Source organism: Schistocerca gregaria, chromosome 1 (assembly GCF_023897955.1).
Source record: "Schistocerca gregaria isolate iqSchGreg1 chromosome 1, iqSchGreg1.2, whole genome shotgun sequence".
NCBI classification, from domain to species: Eukaryota; Metazoa; Arthropoda; class Insecta; order Orthoptera; family Acrididae; genus Schistocerca; species Schistocerca gregaria.
The window spans coordinates 784,133,010-784,150,862 of record NC_064920.1 but is presented as its reverse complement, the minus strand read 5'-3'; the positions used below and the strand labels follow the sequence as shown (position 1 = coordinate 784,150,862).

The 17,853-nt window shown below is 36.8% G+C and overlaps 1 protein-coding gene across 1 annotated transcript in view; it reads left to right on the top strand.

The window, feature by feature from the left end:
- The window catches only part of LOC126269187 (ralA-binding protein 1), a 119,256-nt gene that overhangs the window by 85,945 nt on the left and 15,458 nt on the right, over positions 1-17,853 (top strand). Inside the window, exons 7-10 of the mRNA XM_049973973.1 lie at positions 3,976-4,153; positions 6,812-6,942; positions 14,064-14,247; positions 16,868-17,255. Coding sequence (XP_049829930.1) covers positions 3,976-4,153; positions 6,812-6,942; positions 14,064-14,247; positions 16,868-17,255 — 881 coding nt within the window. The remainder of the gene's footprint in view (positions 1-3,975; positions 4,154-6,811; positions 6,943-14,063; positions 14,248-16,867; positions 17,256-17,853) is intronic.

Below are 17,853 nucleotides of genomic sequence, written 5' to 3'. Positions count from 1 at the left end.
ATAGATAATGGTGGTGCATCACAACAGTGGATGATCTGCCAAGTAAAAGTGGCAGAAACTTGCTGACGGCTCGAACAACTGCAAGATACTCATGATCAGTTGTAGGAGTCTCAGACATGAAGCATACTCTGGAAGCATGAGCTATCACCTTTTCAACACCTTCCTCAATTTGCACTAGAAATGCACCAATCCTATAAGTTCTAGTGTCAGTGCGAAGTTCTGTCTTGGCATTCTATTCATACAATGCTAGGACAGGAGAAAATAGTAGTGCCCCCTTAAGGACAAGGAAAGACCTTTCTTGGACATCATTCCAGAAAAAAATTGGTATCTCCTTCTTGGTACAGGAGCCCTTCGTGATTTGGCAGTAATGCAAGCACATTCCAGGAAAACTTCTCACATAATATATCTTTCAAGGAATTGGAAAATCTGTGACTGCTCTTATTTACTCTGGATGAAGATGGACTACATCAGCATTCACTAGATGCCTCTAGTTTTTTATTTTGTAGGCAGCAAAGAGGCACTTTTGCAAATTGTGGTGGAGGCTTTCAGTCTGAACACACTTCAGCACAGTTGTAATGTGGCTTAGATGTTCTTCAGATGTCTCCAAAAAAATGAGATTGTCATCCAGACAAAAAAAGACATGTCATGCATTTAAGATGTCAAGCAAGTGGTTGGTCATATGTTCAAATGTGGCTGGACCGTTACATGGTCCAAATGTCAATTTTAAACTCATAGAGGCTGTCAGGAGTTATTAAAGCAGTCTTTTCCCAGTCAGGATCATCAGCATTTATTTGCCAGTAGCCTATGAGCATGTCAGTAGTTGAGAAATACTTTGCTCCTATCAAACTGTCTAGTGTGTCATCAGTGTGTGTCAGTTGATGGACATCTTTCTTTATGATTTTGTTCAGTTGTCAGTAGTTGATGCAGAAACACCGTTTGTCACCTTTCTTCACAAGAACCACAGGAGAGGACCAAGGACTCTCTGAATGTTAAATGGTTGCATCTTGTAGAATCTTCTCTGCTTCCTCCTGAATTATCCATCATTGAGCCGGAGACATTCTACCTGAGCAATGGTTAACTGGTGGATGATCCCCAGAATTGAATGGTGTTTTCCAGTGGTCCACTTGGTCTCCACTACAGATTTGAAACCCTCCAAAGACTGACTGTCACTTCATTGGCAAACATTCACAGAGGACAATCTTTGTTATATTTGTTTTTTGAAATAGCTTTATCACTCTGGATCTCCCATCCTCCACAATCTATGACTGCTTGTGTTGCCTGCAAGAAGTCCATCCAAGAATAACATTGACTACATTCTGCCGACAATAAGCACCCAACATTACAGAAAGGGGAACCCTAATTAACTAACACATGAGCAGGTTGCCCATTGATGATGACACTGATATTTTTTTTCATTGTGGTAACTGTTGTCCATGGAGGATTTTTATTTGCAGCTGCCTCACTTCCATAGATGGTGCCTCACTTCCATAGATGGTTGCCCTGCTTAGTTTTCCTGAATTCAGCAGCTAGGCGAGTGGCTGGTACTTTTGAACTGCAATGGGAAACATCTATGGTGTGTTGGATAGTAATCTTTCCCAGGGCATGGTGCTGGGTTTTGACCCACAGGTTGATAATAATCATCTGCAAGTGATATCAATAGAACTGTTGTGATTGGTTGACATAAGGTGGCATCGTAGTCATTGAAAATTCACCTATTTTCTCTGCTGTAGTGTACAGTGTGTTAGGGCATCCAGAGCAGAAACAGGCCAGGGTGTTATCTGCTGTCCTACAAATCTCTGTTCTTCTATGGGGAATTATGTTTGGTGTAGGAGTTCATTATAGCTGAGATAGTTGGGTGCTGGTTTGCTGTTTGGTGGTTGCAGCATAAGTCCAAGTTGGTCAAGTGCATTCTTCCTTGGGAATTCATATGGGAGTGGAGATTGATGCTAAAGATGAAGAAACCTCTTCCTCAACATTTACAATTATCTTCCAGCACCTCGGGTTAACAATGGTGACTGCTGTCTCTTACTTACTAAGTGCAACAGTCCTAGTTGCCTGTCTCTATTGATGATGATGTTGACAGAACTTTAAATCCTGATTTTCCTTCCCTCTAGTTCTGGTTACCATGAAATGCTGTATCTCTTGTCTCACTACCTGGTGTATGAGAGAGATGAGGTATGGTGGTCTTCCACAACTGCCGTAACGACCACATTTGCTAGTCAGTCATACTTCCTTTGTCCAATTCTTTTTCTGTTTCATTTCCTTGATGCACCTGACACTACTTGATGAATTCCCTGGTTGTTGTGGCATCCTTTACCAGAAGAACTTGGTACATGTCTTCTACAACTTCTTTCATCAAATGTGAGATGTTGTCAGCTTGTGTCATTTTTGGATTCAGAAAGTGGCAGAGTGCACAAACATTCTGTGTGAAGGACTGCATCATTTCCCCATGACACTGAGCCCTGTTCTTCAGCTGTTTGTCCACTAAGTAGGCTTGCTGCTAATTGTGGATATCTAAAGGACATTGTATTGTAATAAATGCAGTTGCTGCATACACACAAGCACTGTTGCAATTAATGATCTAATCATGCATGTTGGGGCAAAAATGATTATACAAAATAATAAAAATGGTCATACAGAGCTTAGTTCATGAAAGTGCGAGCATTTGAAACGTGACTGCATGGCATATGGGAGATTGGACTGGTACTGAGGACGTGCTCAGATAGCCAAAGTGGTTAAGGCAACTGCTTATAATAAGTTGGAAATTTGGGTTTAGTCCTGGTCCGGCACAAATTTTCATTTATCACAAGTAACTGGCGCTACTATGACTTCACAGTATGTGAACCCATTTCTTGACTTCCACAGGTGCAAATCATCTGTTCTTTCAGTCATGCATGCATGTTTGAAGGACTTTGTATTATAATAAATGCAGTTACTGCATAAACACAAATAATTTTTCCATTAATGATGTAATTTCACTTAATTGTTAATATATATTTCAGAAGTTGAGTAGTATGCTTTATTTTTAAACCATGTGTCTAATACTTCCTGTAATTTAAAGAGGGTGAGGGGTCTGACTGATTGTGACAGATTATTATATAATTTTAGACCTAGGTGTTTGTGCCTGTTGTGTGTCAGTGACAGAAATTCATTCTCTCTATAAACTGCTGTATATTTTATTTTACATATGTTAAGCTGTTATACATATGGAGACTTGGCAGAAGTGCTCCTTACAGGTTTCTCTTGGATCCAGTCCTTGTATACATCTAATTGCTTTTTTTGTCATTTGAATACACAGTTTGTGCCTGTTGAATTACACCATAACAGAATCCCATATTGTAGCTGTGACTAAAAGAATGGATAGTAGCAAAGCATCAATAAACTTTTACTGACAGAATATCTTAGTAAATACAGCAGGGACATCATGTGTGCAAGTTTGCCTATCAGGTAGCTTATATGGTCATCCCATGAGAGCCTCTGGTGTATTTTAGTCCCAATAATTTGGCACTATGATTGTCTTCTTTCTGTACCTTCAGATTAAAAAGAATTTTCTCCATTTTTGTGTTTATATATAACTGGTTAGCAATGCAACACACTCTACATTTTTCAAAAGGCTGATTATTTTTATTTACCACCTCTTGCATACTGTCTCTATGTGTCATAAATGCTTTTAAATCATCTTTCTTTATTCTAATTAGTCACATAATGTTAATGAATAGTGCCTCAAAAACCCCACAAAAGCATGGTCAGCTTAAATACTGATCATGTAATACAAATGATATTCACCAAACTTACATTATTAATTCTAATAGGTATTTGTCATTTGATGACATGTGTTGGATGAATATTAAGTAAACTGATAACAAATAACATCAAATACTTACACTTCACAGCAGCTGTGAAGTGTTGTAAATTCAGTACTGCCCGAAAGTATATTCATGAAGGCATTTTAAATTATTTGTTATTCTTACTTAGGGAACTACCAGAACCTATTTTGACAAATGATCTTCTGTCTCGATTTGAAGAGGCTGCTGCAGAGAAGGAAGTTACAATTCGTGAAGCTGAACTGCAAGGACTCATTAGCCAGCTCCCAAAATGTAATTTGCATCTTTTGGGCTGGATGATGGTACACCTTGATAATGTAACAATACATGTAAGTATTTTATTGCAACAGTTATTTGTGAAAACAGAAATTCTTAATCTATAATCCACTCTTTTGTAAATAACTTTTATTACAGTCCAGCATTTCTTTAGCCATTTTATTATGATTTAGTACTTCTTGACTGTCTTTTCATTCAGAGTGAAGGACAAATTACTAAATACATTATTGCAAAACAGTTTGTTTTACCAAAATCTATTCACTTGAAATAATTAAAAGTACAGAAATCTGGATGAACTATACAATGATTATTTGAAAAAACATCACTCCAATGATGCAACATTGAAACAAAAGCATTTGCATATACACCATCACTCAAAACTGACAACTAACTGTGAAAGACACAGTCATGATAATGGGAAACATTGCTTGGCAGTTTCACCATGTTGGCAAAGACAGAGAAGTCTTAAAGTTCCTATTATGGATTCCCCATGAGCTATTAAAGCACATGCCATTTTTCCTTTTTTCATAGTGATGTAGGATAAAAAATGATTAGTGTACTATCATGATCACTGCTCTACACAGTGTTTTTGTATCAAAAATTGATACTTTGTCCAAGGAAGTCAATTATGACATGAAACCATGATATACTGAAGACCTGATTTGTAATTTAAGTGACAGGAAGAAATCCAAGGAAGAGTGACAGAAGTGATTGGGTGATACAGGTGCAGAAAGACATGTTGGAAACAGCCTGTGATACAAGACTATACTAGTGTAGTGGTAATAAGATAAAAGAACAGGGAAGAGGCTTATTATTAGACATACACAGTCCACTGGAGTTGGTAACAAATTACCACAACAGTTATAGATTTGTTACCCTATTCTGTTGTGATTCTCTTTTATCTAATGTGAATTATGTTAATAAAGTCTCCCTCTTGTCATCACAGTTCATAAACACATTTTCCATTAGTTAATAAGAAGTAAGCGTGTAATAAAGAATTAATCATACAGAGGACATGAGATACAACGAATAAGTGGTTCACTTTATATTTAACGGATAGAAAGCAAAGGGTCATTTTAGATAACTAGTGCAATTTTCATGATTTCCTCAGAGTGGAGACAAATTACTACTGTCATTTCACAAGGTTCAATTGTGGGACTATTTCTTTTCTTGTTATATATAATTGACCTTCCATCTTACATTGACAAAGCAGAAATAATGCTCTTTGCTGGTGATGCAAGCATAATGAATCGCAATAGAGCTGCAAAAAATGAACAATAAATGAAATACTTAAGTATTATTATTTCTTGGTTGATGTGATGATTTATCACTTAGAAATATCACAGTTCATTCAGTGATGTACAAGGTAAGATATATCATCACCAATAACAAACAGCATGGGTGGGGAGGGGGAGAGGGAGAGGAATACATAAAACTGATTGTTCAAAATTCCTAGGTGAACATCAGTAGGTCTTCACAAATTCTTGTGTTTAGCAATATTTGTTCAGTGTCTAATTGATGAAAACATTAGAAAATTAACTTAGTTTACATAATTTCATTCACTGATGAAGCAATTTTTGGACCAATTATACATGTAGACACAAAGTATTCAGTCCATAGAAACCTGTTGTAAGGATATCTAGTGTCTATCCACAGACTTCATGTATGCAACTGTTTAAAAAAAAAGCATACTAACTACAGCCTCATAATACATTTTCTCTCTTATAAAGCATTTTGTGATGAATCTGAAATTAATAGCAGCATTCATAAAAAGCAGCCTCCACTATCCACACTCTAACTTTCTTTTGCATGGGAAGGAGTTGTTTGACAACTCTTTCTACTCCAGACGTGAATTTCTGATTAGATAATATGCATGAGGTTGGGTTATTTTTCTCAACTTTTGTTGTAGTTAATGCTTAAACAAAAATCTGTTATGTGGATGGGCATCATGTAGCCATGTTTTCATAGGGAATTTCATTATTTGTAAACCTACTGACATGTTCCACATCATGGAAATTTATCACAAATATAACCCACAAAACATGCAAAATACTAAACTAACTGAACTACTTGTGAGCTGCATTGTCGGCATCAACACTTGCTGAACTCCACATTTCTTAAACAGTACCTAATTTCTGCCTATAACATCAGAAGGCAAAAAGGTAAAAAAAGTCTCAACATGGGATGTCAGCTCCAGAAAAAAATCAACACTTAAGCAGACAACACATTAGACATTAAAGAAAAATGAAATGATAAGAATGTCTTTGAAATAAATTTGAAGTGAACAATCATTCAGATGCAACATTTATTCCGTTTTGAGCCCTGCTCCAGGATTTAGTGTCTGATGCAGCAAACTTTATACTAAATTAACCAAACTGCAGAATGAAAACCTCATTCCATAAACACGCTATTGCAGAATTTACAGTAACAAAAGAAAGATGTGTGTTTTGAATCAGTGTGTGATGTAACCTTGGATGGTTCAGGCTTGTACAGTCTGCCTTTTAAGTCATGATGCTGTACAAAAAGTATTAACTTCTCAGGAAGGTTCAAACAAAATGCTATAAAAAGAGCATGGTTTTCTTTAAGTGTTCTAAAATGTCTTAGTGTGGGGTGTGTACAGCCAAAAATAAAATATTAATTATTGTTAGAACTACTTATAAATGTTTTTCAGTACACCAAAAGTTAGGCATTGTCTGTTATTTCTATTTCAGGAAAAGTACAACAAAATGAATGCTCAAAACATAGCAATAACTTTGAGCCCAGTTTTGCAAATGAGCCACAGACTGCTTACAACATTGCTGTGTCACTGTCGAACACTCTTCCCTGACATCAGTATTGTCAAGTAAGTTACAGAGAGATGAAACTGATTTTTTCCATGAAATTGCATTTCATAAATAACTTAAATAGATTTTTAGATATTTGGACTGAAATACAGATTTATGATTTACCTCAAAAATACTTGAGGAGTGAATAATAGTGCTTCTCAAGATATTCAAGCTTCCAATTTTACTGGCTATACATGTAGTGGAGCAGCCCAGATACGTAGTTAATGCTCTACAACTTTCAGATGATTCAGGACTGATATATTCAGATTGACAGAAGCTGCTACATTGGAAATTTAAAAAAAAATTATATCCAGTTTCAATCACAAATCATAATCAAGTCAACACCATGCTTACATATAACAAAGAAGAGCAATCTAGCTAGCTAACAGGCAAGCAAGCAAGATACATAAGCAAAAGTACATTATAGAAAGATATAAAGAGAACAAATGTAATTATACACAGAGTGATACATTTGTCTCAGTAGAGCATTGCTCAAATATCAAAAATTCAAGAGCAACTCATATTCATCATTGTTATTTATTTGTGTGTGTAAATGTGATAGAATATTTCTAGCAATCTGATATAGTGGAATCATTGGGATGGTGGGCAAGTATAGGACCTAGTTAGTTACAGCACCAGTTAGCACCATTTTAGTGTGACCATGTATAATGTTTATGTGTTCAGACTCATTGCAGAGCAGTGAAAGGTATTCGCAATGTATTACTCAATTACTCACCCACACTTTCCGCTCTCGCCAATGTCAACCCCTCCTTATTCCCTTTCCAGTTCCTCTCCCCAACTCTGCATGCGTGGTACAGATATCTAAGGGAGCTTGACGGGTGTGTACTTTGCATTTACAATGAATAGTAATAAGTCAGACAGAAATTAATTCAGTAATTAAAAATAAATTTCCTTAATAATTTTTGGGGTTGTGTTCACGACAGCTACAGCATTTAATAAAATATCTGTGTCCCTGGGTTTTACCAAATGTCAAAAACTCAGAAAACTTCCCTGAACTTGCCCCACCAGTCCTCTATTTTTGTAATGTTACAACCATCACAGTTCAGTGCAACAGTGGAATTTTGTATATCATTAGTAAACCTGGAAATGTTTCACAATTGCTAGGCATACAGGGTGTTTATTAATTTCAATTACAAACCTCTAGGACTTCTAGAGGGGACTGAGTAGACAATATTATATTTTGAATTGGACACCATGTCTGGAAACACATCTTTCCATGCTACAGCTGTTTGAAAACATGTTTGCAGGGTAGGTATGCAACAGGTGCTTACATAAGATTGGCTGATATAATTTGACATTCATCCTACCTCTCTGACTGCTTCGTGCCACACTCACGTGTCTCTGAGTGTTAGAGCAACATAGTTGAAACACATTTGCAAAATACACTGACATGATCCTCCTGTATGGCGAAGCTCACGATAAGGGAGGAGCTGCTCATCACCTGTATCATGATTGTTATCCACAACATATGAGTGCACTGAATACCCTTTCCACCACAATTAGGCAATGGCTTAGAAAGGCATACCTTCACCATCAGTAGGTGTGTCTGTGGTGCTCCAAAGAGAAGCCAAACACCAGAAGTGGAAGGGGCCTTACTGCATTACCTTGAAGAGAGACTGTCAATGAGTACATGAGCAATTTTTTTGGTTATTAATGAGTGGAATTATAAAAAAAGTGATATAATGGGTCACACCTATTAAATTACTTGTAAAAGTGGTTGCATTACCAATATGTTTTCAAATGGTTGTAGCACAGAAATAGTGTTTTTTCAGAAATGGGTTCCTGTTCAAAATGTTATGTTCTCATCCTCCTCTACAAGCCCTAGAAGTTTGTAACAGGAATTTCAGAATTACCTTGTATATGGGAATATAAGCTATTCTTGGGAATTGTACCAGGATGCAAATTTTGGCTCCTCACTGCAACTTCGCCCGCTTTGAAGGTGTGGAACTTGAAACTGTAATAAATCATGAAGAATATGAATGAAAAAGATTGGTTTGTTTTTTTGTTTCTATTATGTCTTTTAAAATTTTTATACACAGTGTGATTACAAAATAATTATTTAAATAAAATGAATTTTTAATATATTAAGTTCTTAAATTGAACTAAAAAGTATAAAATAATTTCTCATAGCCTCATATGGATTTGTAACCCCCACCCCCATATAGTGCTGAAAATCTGTGATTGTGAATTTTTAATAGCTTTGAAAACACTTGTAAAATTAAAAATTAAAAATGTGACTTACATGCAATAGATAGGAGGGGAACTAACTACTAATGCATCAGTCATGAATAGAACGTGCCCCATGTTTTTCTTTTTAAATCTTGCAGGTATTTCCATAACTATTACAAACTCACAGTCACAAATTTTTAGGACACTCTGAATTGGGTTTGGAATCTGCATGGGGCTGGGAGAAATTATTTTATACTTTTTGGTCCATTTTAAAAATTTTATATACTGAAAATTCATTTTTACGTAAATAATTATTTTCTCGTTTTTAGCCTCCTGTGTGTGAAATTTTTCAATTGATTTAAAACATTTTTATGTGCCCACAACAGAGACATGGAAAATTTCAAGTTTATTTCATTTTTTCTTCACCTGACTCAACCAGTATGTTGCTTCTGTCTACACATACCTTATGAAAAGACCATGAAGGTAAAGACTGCAGATCTTCTAGCTCACATGGAGACCTACCAGCAATTGTTCTTTCTGTAAACAATTTGTAAATAGCAGTGGTATCCAATTTACCCATAACCATGCACCAGACAAGAAAGCAAGTTAATATTGCATTGTCGTCTATTTCTGAGCTGTGTTTGATATTTCAAGTCTAGCTCAACAGGAAGTAAGTTTAAAATCAGTTGAAAAATTTGTACCAACCAGACAGATACAGGAAGGCAACATTCAGCACCTCGTCCCCCGTTTTTTTGCTCAGCTGTGCCAGTCTGCCCACATTCTGCCTGAAACAGATTTCAGAAGTACACACAACATGTTGGTCCTGCAGGGCAGCCATGATATCTCGCATTATCAATCTTTATCGCTCCTATCCCCATACCTTGGTAGCTAGTTGGAAGAAAGTAGGTTAATATTGCCCTGTCATCCAGTTCTGAGCTGTGTTTAAAATTTCAGGTATCTTGCTCTTTGGAAAGTTGGTTTAAAATCAAGTCCAAAATTTGTACAAACAGACAGACAAGGAAGTGACCTAAGAAAAATGTGGTAACATAAGAATATACAACATTTTTCATTTTTTTAATACTGTGTGGTGAGATTATGAACTGCTGTTCTGGACTACCAGTTTGCGAAAGGGCAACATACAACTGACCGTGCAAAAAACACTCTGATCATAAATCAGTGACCATTCCACTGAGTTCACAGCTCGTGGTCTAGTGGCTAGTGTTGCAGCCTCTGGATCATGGGGTCCCAGGTCCGTTTCCCGGCCGGTTCGGGGATTCTCTCTTTCTGGGGACTGGGTGTTGGTGTTTATCTCATCAGTTCATTATCATTCAGGAAAAAATGGTGTGACTGGACTGTGAAAAGACTGGGGATTTGTACGAGTGCTGGTAACTGCACAGTGGAGCATCCCACAAACAAATATCGTTGTCATCATCACACACACCATTTTATTGAAAGTTGAACTGTTCAGTAATCTTTTTTCAAGAGAACACATCAAAAGCACACAAAGTCAGTTCTCATTTATAGTATTTTGAATGAATGTTTTCACCTGCTTTAGCAAAGAGAAGCACCGTTCTGCCTAGCTGGTCATCATTGGGAAGGTCACTATTATCTGCAGAAGTTAACTCTTTTCAGGAAATGTTTTTGCCATATTGTTTTCATACAGAAAATTCAATAAGATCAAAGTACACAATGCTTTAATGAGATTCTTTCAGCTGTACAGCACATTCTGTTTATGAAATATGTCTGAAGACCGTAACTGAAAGACATGAACAACTGCTTTCAGTGCTTTTTCTGGAAAAACAGATTTATATTTTGTAAATGGTAGGAGTTCTAACAGCTATGCGACTGAAAAATGATCATTAAAACTAATTCCATCACTGATATGAGTCATGATGCATTTACAGACATCTCACACACACTCAGGTGCTGCAAAGTGATATACATATGGAACAGTTTTCACTGCATCAATATTCGTATGCTGTACTTCATTGAACAGATTGTCACAGTGAGGCATGATTTTACCTACAAAATGTAACCAGAAGAGAAAATCTTCATCTTACATGAAACTCTTTGTCACTTAGCCTTCATTATTGACCTGTAATCATTGTCAATAATTTTTCCTCTCCACTTAACTATTTCCTAGTGGAATTTGTATATAATGGTTGCACTCCTTGATTTGAAATTCTACCTGATGGACTAAGGACATGTAAGAACGTGCCGTGTCAAAAACAGTTGTGCACTTAGAATACTGAGAAAAAGATAGAAATTCTTTTCAAGTTGCTGAAAATCCACACTCGCTTATTACCTCTCACACAGTGTCCAACAATTAAATTTAACTGATTTGCATAGCACTGAATAAAGTGAACATTTTATGCACCTCTACTTTTGAGGCCATTTGTAATGAAAACACTGAGCTGTCAGTTTCCAGGTGTTTCATTTACCTTACTTTCAATTTATGTAGCTCAATGAGAATAGCTACAGTCTAGTTGTCTGCAGTGTGACTTTTTGGTTGTAGAAAGGAAATAAATGTCTCATTATTTTCTCCAATATGTCATACCACATTATTAGGGACAGTTGTGGTGAATTTTCACAGGCAATGGTTTAATCAGATTAGATTGTGAGGAAATACATCTTTGGTGGTTGATTCCTGATTCAATTAAAACATACATCATATATTGACTCCAGGAATTCATTTTGTATTGTTCTGAACAGACTTAAGAAAATCCATTTTTCAATTTTTCCTTGTGTTGCTATAAGATGCCACTTAGTTCTGTCATTAGACCAACTAACCCGTGAAAAATTCCTGGGTTCTTGAAACTTCCCGTTTTGTCTCCCCCACCCCTTTTCCTTCTTCATGCAAGATGCTGTTTCAGGATCAAGCTGTCACTTGCAGTGGTGCCCTTCCCCATTGCCATCCCCTTTGCACCTACCACCATCCTCCATTTGCCTGCTGCCTTAGGCCCCAGCAAGGCTTACTCCTGCACTACTGATGTGAAGCTCGTGGATTCTGACTGCCATACTACATCTCCATGCCTCTTCCACCTCCTTGCCATTGGATGTGGCATTGCATCCGTCACTGCTTGTGGGCCAACTATTGCCTCAGCATTTGCACCCTTCCACCCCTCTGATGGAGCCATCAGTGATGACGTTGCCTCCTTTGGTGTTTGGTCAGTTTCTGGGCTTCTGGTGCTCTCTCCAGTTCTGCATAGGAGGTCACAGCCCAAGCCTAGCCATTTTTGGTCCTACATGGTTTTAATCAGGGATGATGGATTTAGACAAGATTAACAGACAGACAACACAGATGGATGGATGGTAGGAGGCATATGAGCCGACATTAGTAGCGCCGCAGGCTAGTGTTGACAAGTGCCATGGCGGGCACAGGTGACACATTGTATGGGTGAACCTGCTGATGGAAGTGTTTACCTATTGGCAACAGTAAGCTGGACAGAGCAATTCTAACACTGAGTTCAACCACCGTGGACCTCGCCTTGTGACTTGTGCTGTTTCCATGTGCTCAGTCATCAGCCATTCACACCTGCTGTGTGTTGTGTTCATCTACATATGTGTCTCTATGTAGTTTTGGATTTTCTGCTTTCCTGTAGATAGAATTTTTCATTTTCTCCTGCGCAGTTCTGTTCACCAGGTCGTCGAGCTACTGTTGGTCCATAGAGAACCTTGAGCCAACAGTGCTGTTTAGTACCATTGTCACAGTTGTGCAGATAATTAACTTAGTACTTTCACTGGTTGTATATTATTTCTGTACATAAAAATTATGTTTTATAATTGCCATGACTGTAATGCCACCTAATAGCTTTCTCCATTTCATGGTATCACTATACTGTAAATCGGTTTGCACTATCTTGTCATTACTGAAGGTTGACTAGATATCATGTACTCCTATTGACATATCCATTTGGATTAATATGTATTTCTGGTGAGTGCTTTATATCAATGTGTGATGTATATTTTGTGGCATTATCATAATGTTCCTTTACTGATACCGGTTCAACAATTTTTTGTAACCTTTAAAAATGGTGAAAGCCGAAACATGAAAGGCATAATAAATGAATAAATGCTGTGCTCAAGACATATAAAAGTGTTTGAGTGCAATCAGTGGCTGTGCCACTGTTGAAACAGAATAATAGCACTTCTTTTCAGATACACATAAAATTTAAAAAAAAAAATGGTCTTCTTTCATATTACCCTAATTTTATAGCCATTTTTTTCTGTGGTAGTAGCAAATTGCCGTGCCCATCAAAAGCTACCTCAAGAGAAACATAAGCAGTTAAAACAGCAGAATATATGATCTCTGCAGAATATTTCGTCATTTCAGGCTTTGACATAATGTTTGAATTGATTAGATGGGCCAGTCCCAGCAGTACTGCAACACTGGTCCAACACTTCTTCTCTCTTTCACTCTTATTTAGCCTCCAGCTAAAAATCAGTTCACATGTAATTTTTTTTGACAATTCTGTCACAAAAACTGAAGTTATTGAAATTTCCAAGTGGATATAACTTCATAAAGCAAGATCAGTACAGTTTCCTTCATATTCTGATGAAATGACATAGTGTAGAACATGAATAAAGTTGTGAACATTCAAATATAAAGAGAGCTTTGACTCAGATGTTCTGTGCATATGTGGTTCACATAAAATGTAAGTGCATAAATGTAATCCTGACACCCACTAAATGAGTTTCTGCTGGCATTTGATAATCAGGACCTTGTATCTAATTGTTTACTTTTCATTATTAGTAATGTTTATGAAATTCATTCTAAGAAAATGTACCCATTTTCATATGAGCTTTACACTAGTTTGTAAGTGAAAACCACTCAGTTTAGAACATGGGACACAACTCAAGTGAAAGAGGTACAATATCTCATTTGACATCCTGCTTTTTTGATAACTTTATCAATGTGTGGGTGAACACTGTACATGTGTGCAAGCAGATACGTGCCGCCGCTGAGTGCCGGGAGCCCAAGCCTTCCAGACACAGTGCCTGCAATATCAGTTGAACTTGCAAAGCAGGAGTCATTACTTAACCACATTCATCAACAAATGAATGCTGGTTATGTATCAAAGAGAAATGAGGAACAACTCTGGGAGGTGCAAAGGCTAATCACACAACTCAAGGTTTGATAATATACATTTTACTGAAAGACTCCTAAAATTTAAGATAAGTGAATATAGTAAGTGATTATGACTGACAGGTTAGAAAACTATAGAAAAACTTTTGTCATTTATTCAAGTTGCATTAAAATCATATTTCCTGAATTCATGATCTGGAAAGGTCAGAAGAGCAGCTTATTTAAGCTCTCATGGCATCTCCAGGGAGTAGGTAGCTCTGTACTAATTAGAGTGCTCGGTTTTAAATAAGGTTGGCTTGATTTGGAAATTATTTGTAGACTACCATAAACAGATTCTATCCAATTGTCTGCTCTTATAGGATTATAACTCTTTTCACCTTTCTCACTTTCTGCAGCATGTCCACATGTTCCTCTTTATTTTTTCTCAATTTGTTCATTTTTTCCCTCAGCCTGCATATATTTTTCATCTTAGTTATTCACTTGCAGTATGTTTTGACTGATATCTTTTCTGTTCTCATCACATGCTAATGTCAGTTATAACTCACCATCTACATTCTTCTCAATGAAAAGATTCATTTTTTAAAGTGCAGTTCTGGAAGGACTACAGAATACTTGTCTCCAGTTACATAAGCAAATTCATTGGCCTCAAAACATTTTCATAGATGGAGAAGTCAGAGAAGGCAGAATATAGAGAACAGGTTGGATGTTCCAGCAGTTCACTCAGTCTGGGCTACTTTTCATCTATTTTTTTTTTTCTTCATCCATTTGGTCTGGAAGAGTTGTACAGTATTCACTAGTCATCCTCTTACCCTTCACAAGATAATCAACAAGTAGAATCCCATTTACACCACAGAAAATACTGGATGTTTGTTTGCAGCAGATGGAATGGATGTCGCCTTTTTTGTTCAGGTTTCTCTGGCTTCTAATGGATACTTTTATTCCAGGTAAAACTGATAGATATGATTCATTCACAGTAACTAGCATCAATTGGATTAATTTTGAAGCAGTGCAAATATTGCTGACAAATTTATTTTATTATTTTCTGTAGCTCATAATTCAATCAACTTTATATCTGTCTTACACAAAGCTTTCTTGTAGTCAGTTATTCATGTCAAATGTACCATACTCTTTCTTTTGTTACACCTATGGGATTATCTATTTTGTACAGTATTCGGTGCTGACTGGCCAATATTATATTGTGGACTTTCCTAAACTTCAACCACAGAGGAAAAGAATGTTCCTTAAATGGCTCTTCTTGTATGAATTCAACTAAACATTTCTCAACTTCTGAAAAATGATGAGTTTCCTATGTTTATATGCTGTTCAAAACAAATAATTTTAGTGTGGTGTATTAATTTGAATGAAACAAACAAAACTGTTCCACATATCAAGTTGTCACTTCACATATTATGTAACATGTACCAGTATAACAAAAATAATATTTCATTTCATTGTTATGCATACCATCCCTGTGATGGGCCAAGTTGTTTTTGTTTTGCCCTTGGATAGCTACTTAGGGAACAGTAATTGCACAACTATGTGTAAATACTATCCATCTAAAATTTACCTTCACTTTCAGTAGAGAGAATGCCGCTTTAAGAGACAATCTGTGTAGGAAGCCCACAAAAACTGATACCATGTCATATTACCAAATCTCTTTCAGAACAGTACCATTCATAATACAAACTCTGATTTTGATGTAAACCAACTGCAGTTGTTGTGGGAAATAAATCTATAATTGTTCAATACACAGTAAGTGACCCCAACACATAATAAATATTTTGCTGAGAAATTTTCTGTTTACCATAGAGAGCGTGTGTGTGTGTGTGTGTGTGTGTGTGTGTGTGTGTGTGTGTGTGTGTGTGTGTGTGTGTGTGCGTATGAAGAAGAAAAGAGGACATATCTAAGAGTAATTTATTGTTAAATAACTTTGTCCCTCTGTCTTGCTGTTGAGGTTGCTGCTCAGATTTCTATAACATTTATGAAAAATGATTATAGAGAATAGTTTAGGTGTGTAGTGCACATCATGGATTCCTTAAGCTCACTGTTTTAAGTTCAACAGCACAAAGACTAGAGTGTGTCTTTATTTATGTCTGCTCCTTTCCCTGGTTGCCAGGAGAATACAAGATATGGTTGCCTCTCTCTATCTTCATTCATTTCACAACAAATAAAATTTGTGTTTAGTTTCCCCAAAAACTCACCAGGCCATTTTTATTCCTCCGTTTGTTTGTTTTGCTGTATTTCGAGTTGCACTTTCAAATGACCTAAATATACGAACTCATCGACTGATGCAGTGTCTTCGCCGGCCACTGTGGCCGAGCGGTTCTAGGCGCTTCAGTCCGGAACCGCACTGCCGTTACGGTTGCAGGTTCGAATCCTGCCTCGGGCATGGATGTGTGTGATGTCCTTAGGTTAGTTAGGTTTAAGTAGTTCTAAGTCTAGGGGACTGATGACCTCAGATGTTAAGTCTCATAGTGTTTAGAGCCATTTGAACCATTTTTCTAATGTCTTCATTGTTAATTTGTACAATTTTCTTCTTGAGTTGTTGATTATATATGAACAGTGGTTCCCTGTTTTATAGTATATATATAATGTAATGTTTTTTAACACAACACAGATTTTGTTCATATTATATAATAGTTAATTTTTAATTTTGTCCAATTTAGAGAAAACTGAGGACTGTTCAAAGATCACAGGAAATGAATCATGGCCAGAAGAGCTTGGAGGAGAAACCGGCAGAGGACGAATTCCATATTGACTTATCATTACAGAAGTTTCATTCATGTTCAGAAGATGATACAGTTGTTAGCACAACTGCAGTTGTAAAACAAGAAACAGAAACACGCACAGTGAAAACTTCACCACCAGCATCTGTGACTATTGATGACATTGATGGTCGGCAGGATCAAAATGTAGTACAGAATCAAGATCATACAGCAAATGTTTCAAAATCACAAGCAGCTGCTGAAGATGTAGAAACTGATAATGATGTCAAGGAACCAAAAGTAGCAGATAATGGGAAGAATGCAGAGAAAAGGCCTCATAACCAAACAGGTAACATTTGAATGGTTCTTTCTCAATATCTGTTGAAAGTCACACAGGTGTACATCTCATCTGTTTTATACGAGGTGTGTTTTTTAAGTAAGTGCCATTTTGAAATTAAAAAAAAAAGACGTGCTAAGATATCTCAATAATTTTATTTTTACATGAAAGCCTGTACCTTCATCTACGCACTGACGCCGTTACAGTCTGTTTGTTCCTTGTTTACGTTGTGTACTGAGTGTTTATGATGCCTCCGATAATCGTGAGTTCCGCCGACTGTGAAGTACAGGCTGTTATAAGATTTCTTAGTGCTAAGGGCGTAAAAGCGATTGATACTCATCATGAGATCTGTGCAGCTTACAGAGAAAACAGTATGAGTGATGGAATGGTAAGAAAGTGGGTGAGAGCGATTAAAGATGACTGCACAAATGTGCATGACGAACAATGGAGTGAGCGTCCTTCGCTCGTTAATGAAAGTTTGGTGCAGAAAGTGGACAATAAGGTGAGAGAAAAGAAATGCTTTATGATTTCCTCCTTGCGGGATGACTTTCTTAATGTTTCTCATAGTGTTTTGTATGGCATTGTAACCGAGCACTTGAATTACTGAAAA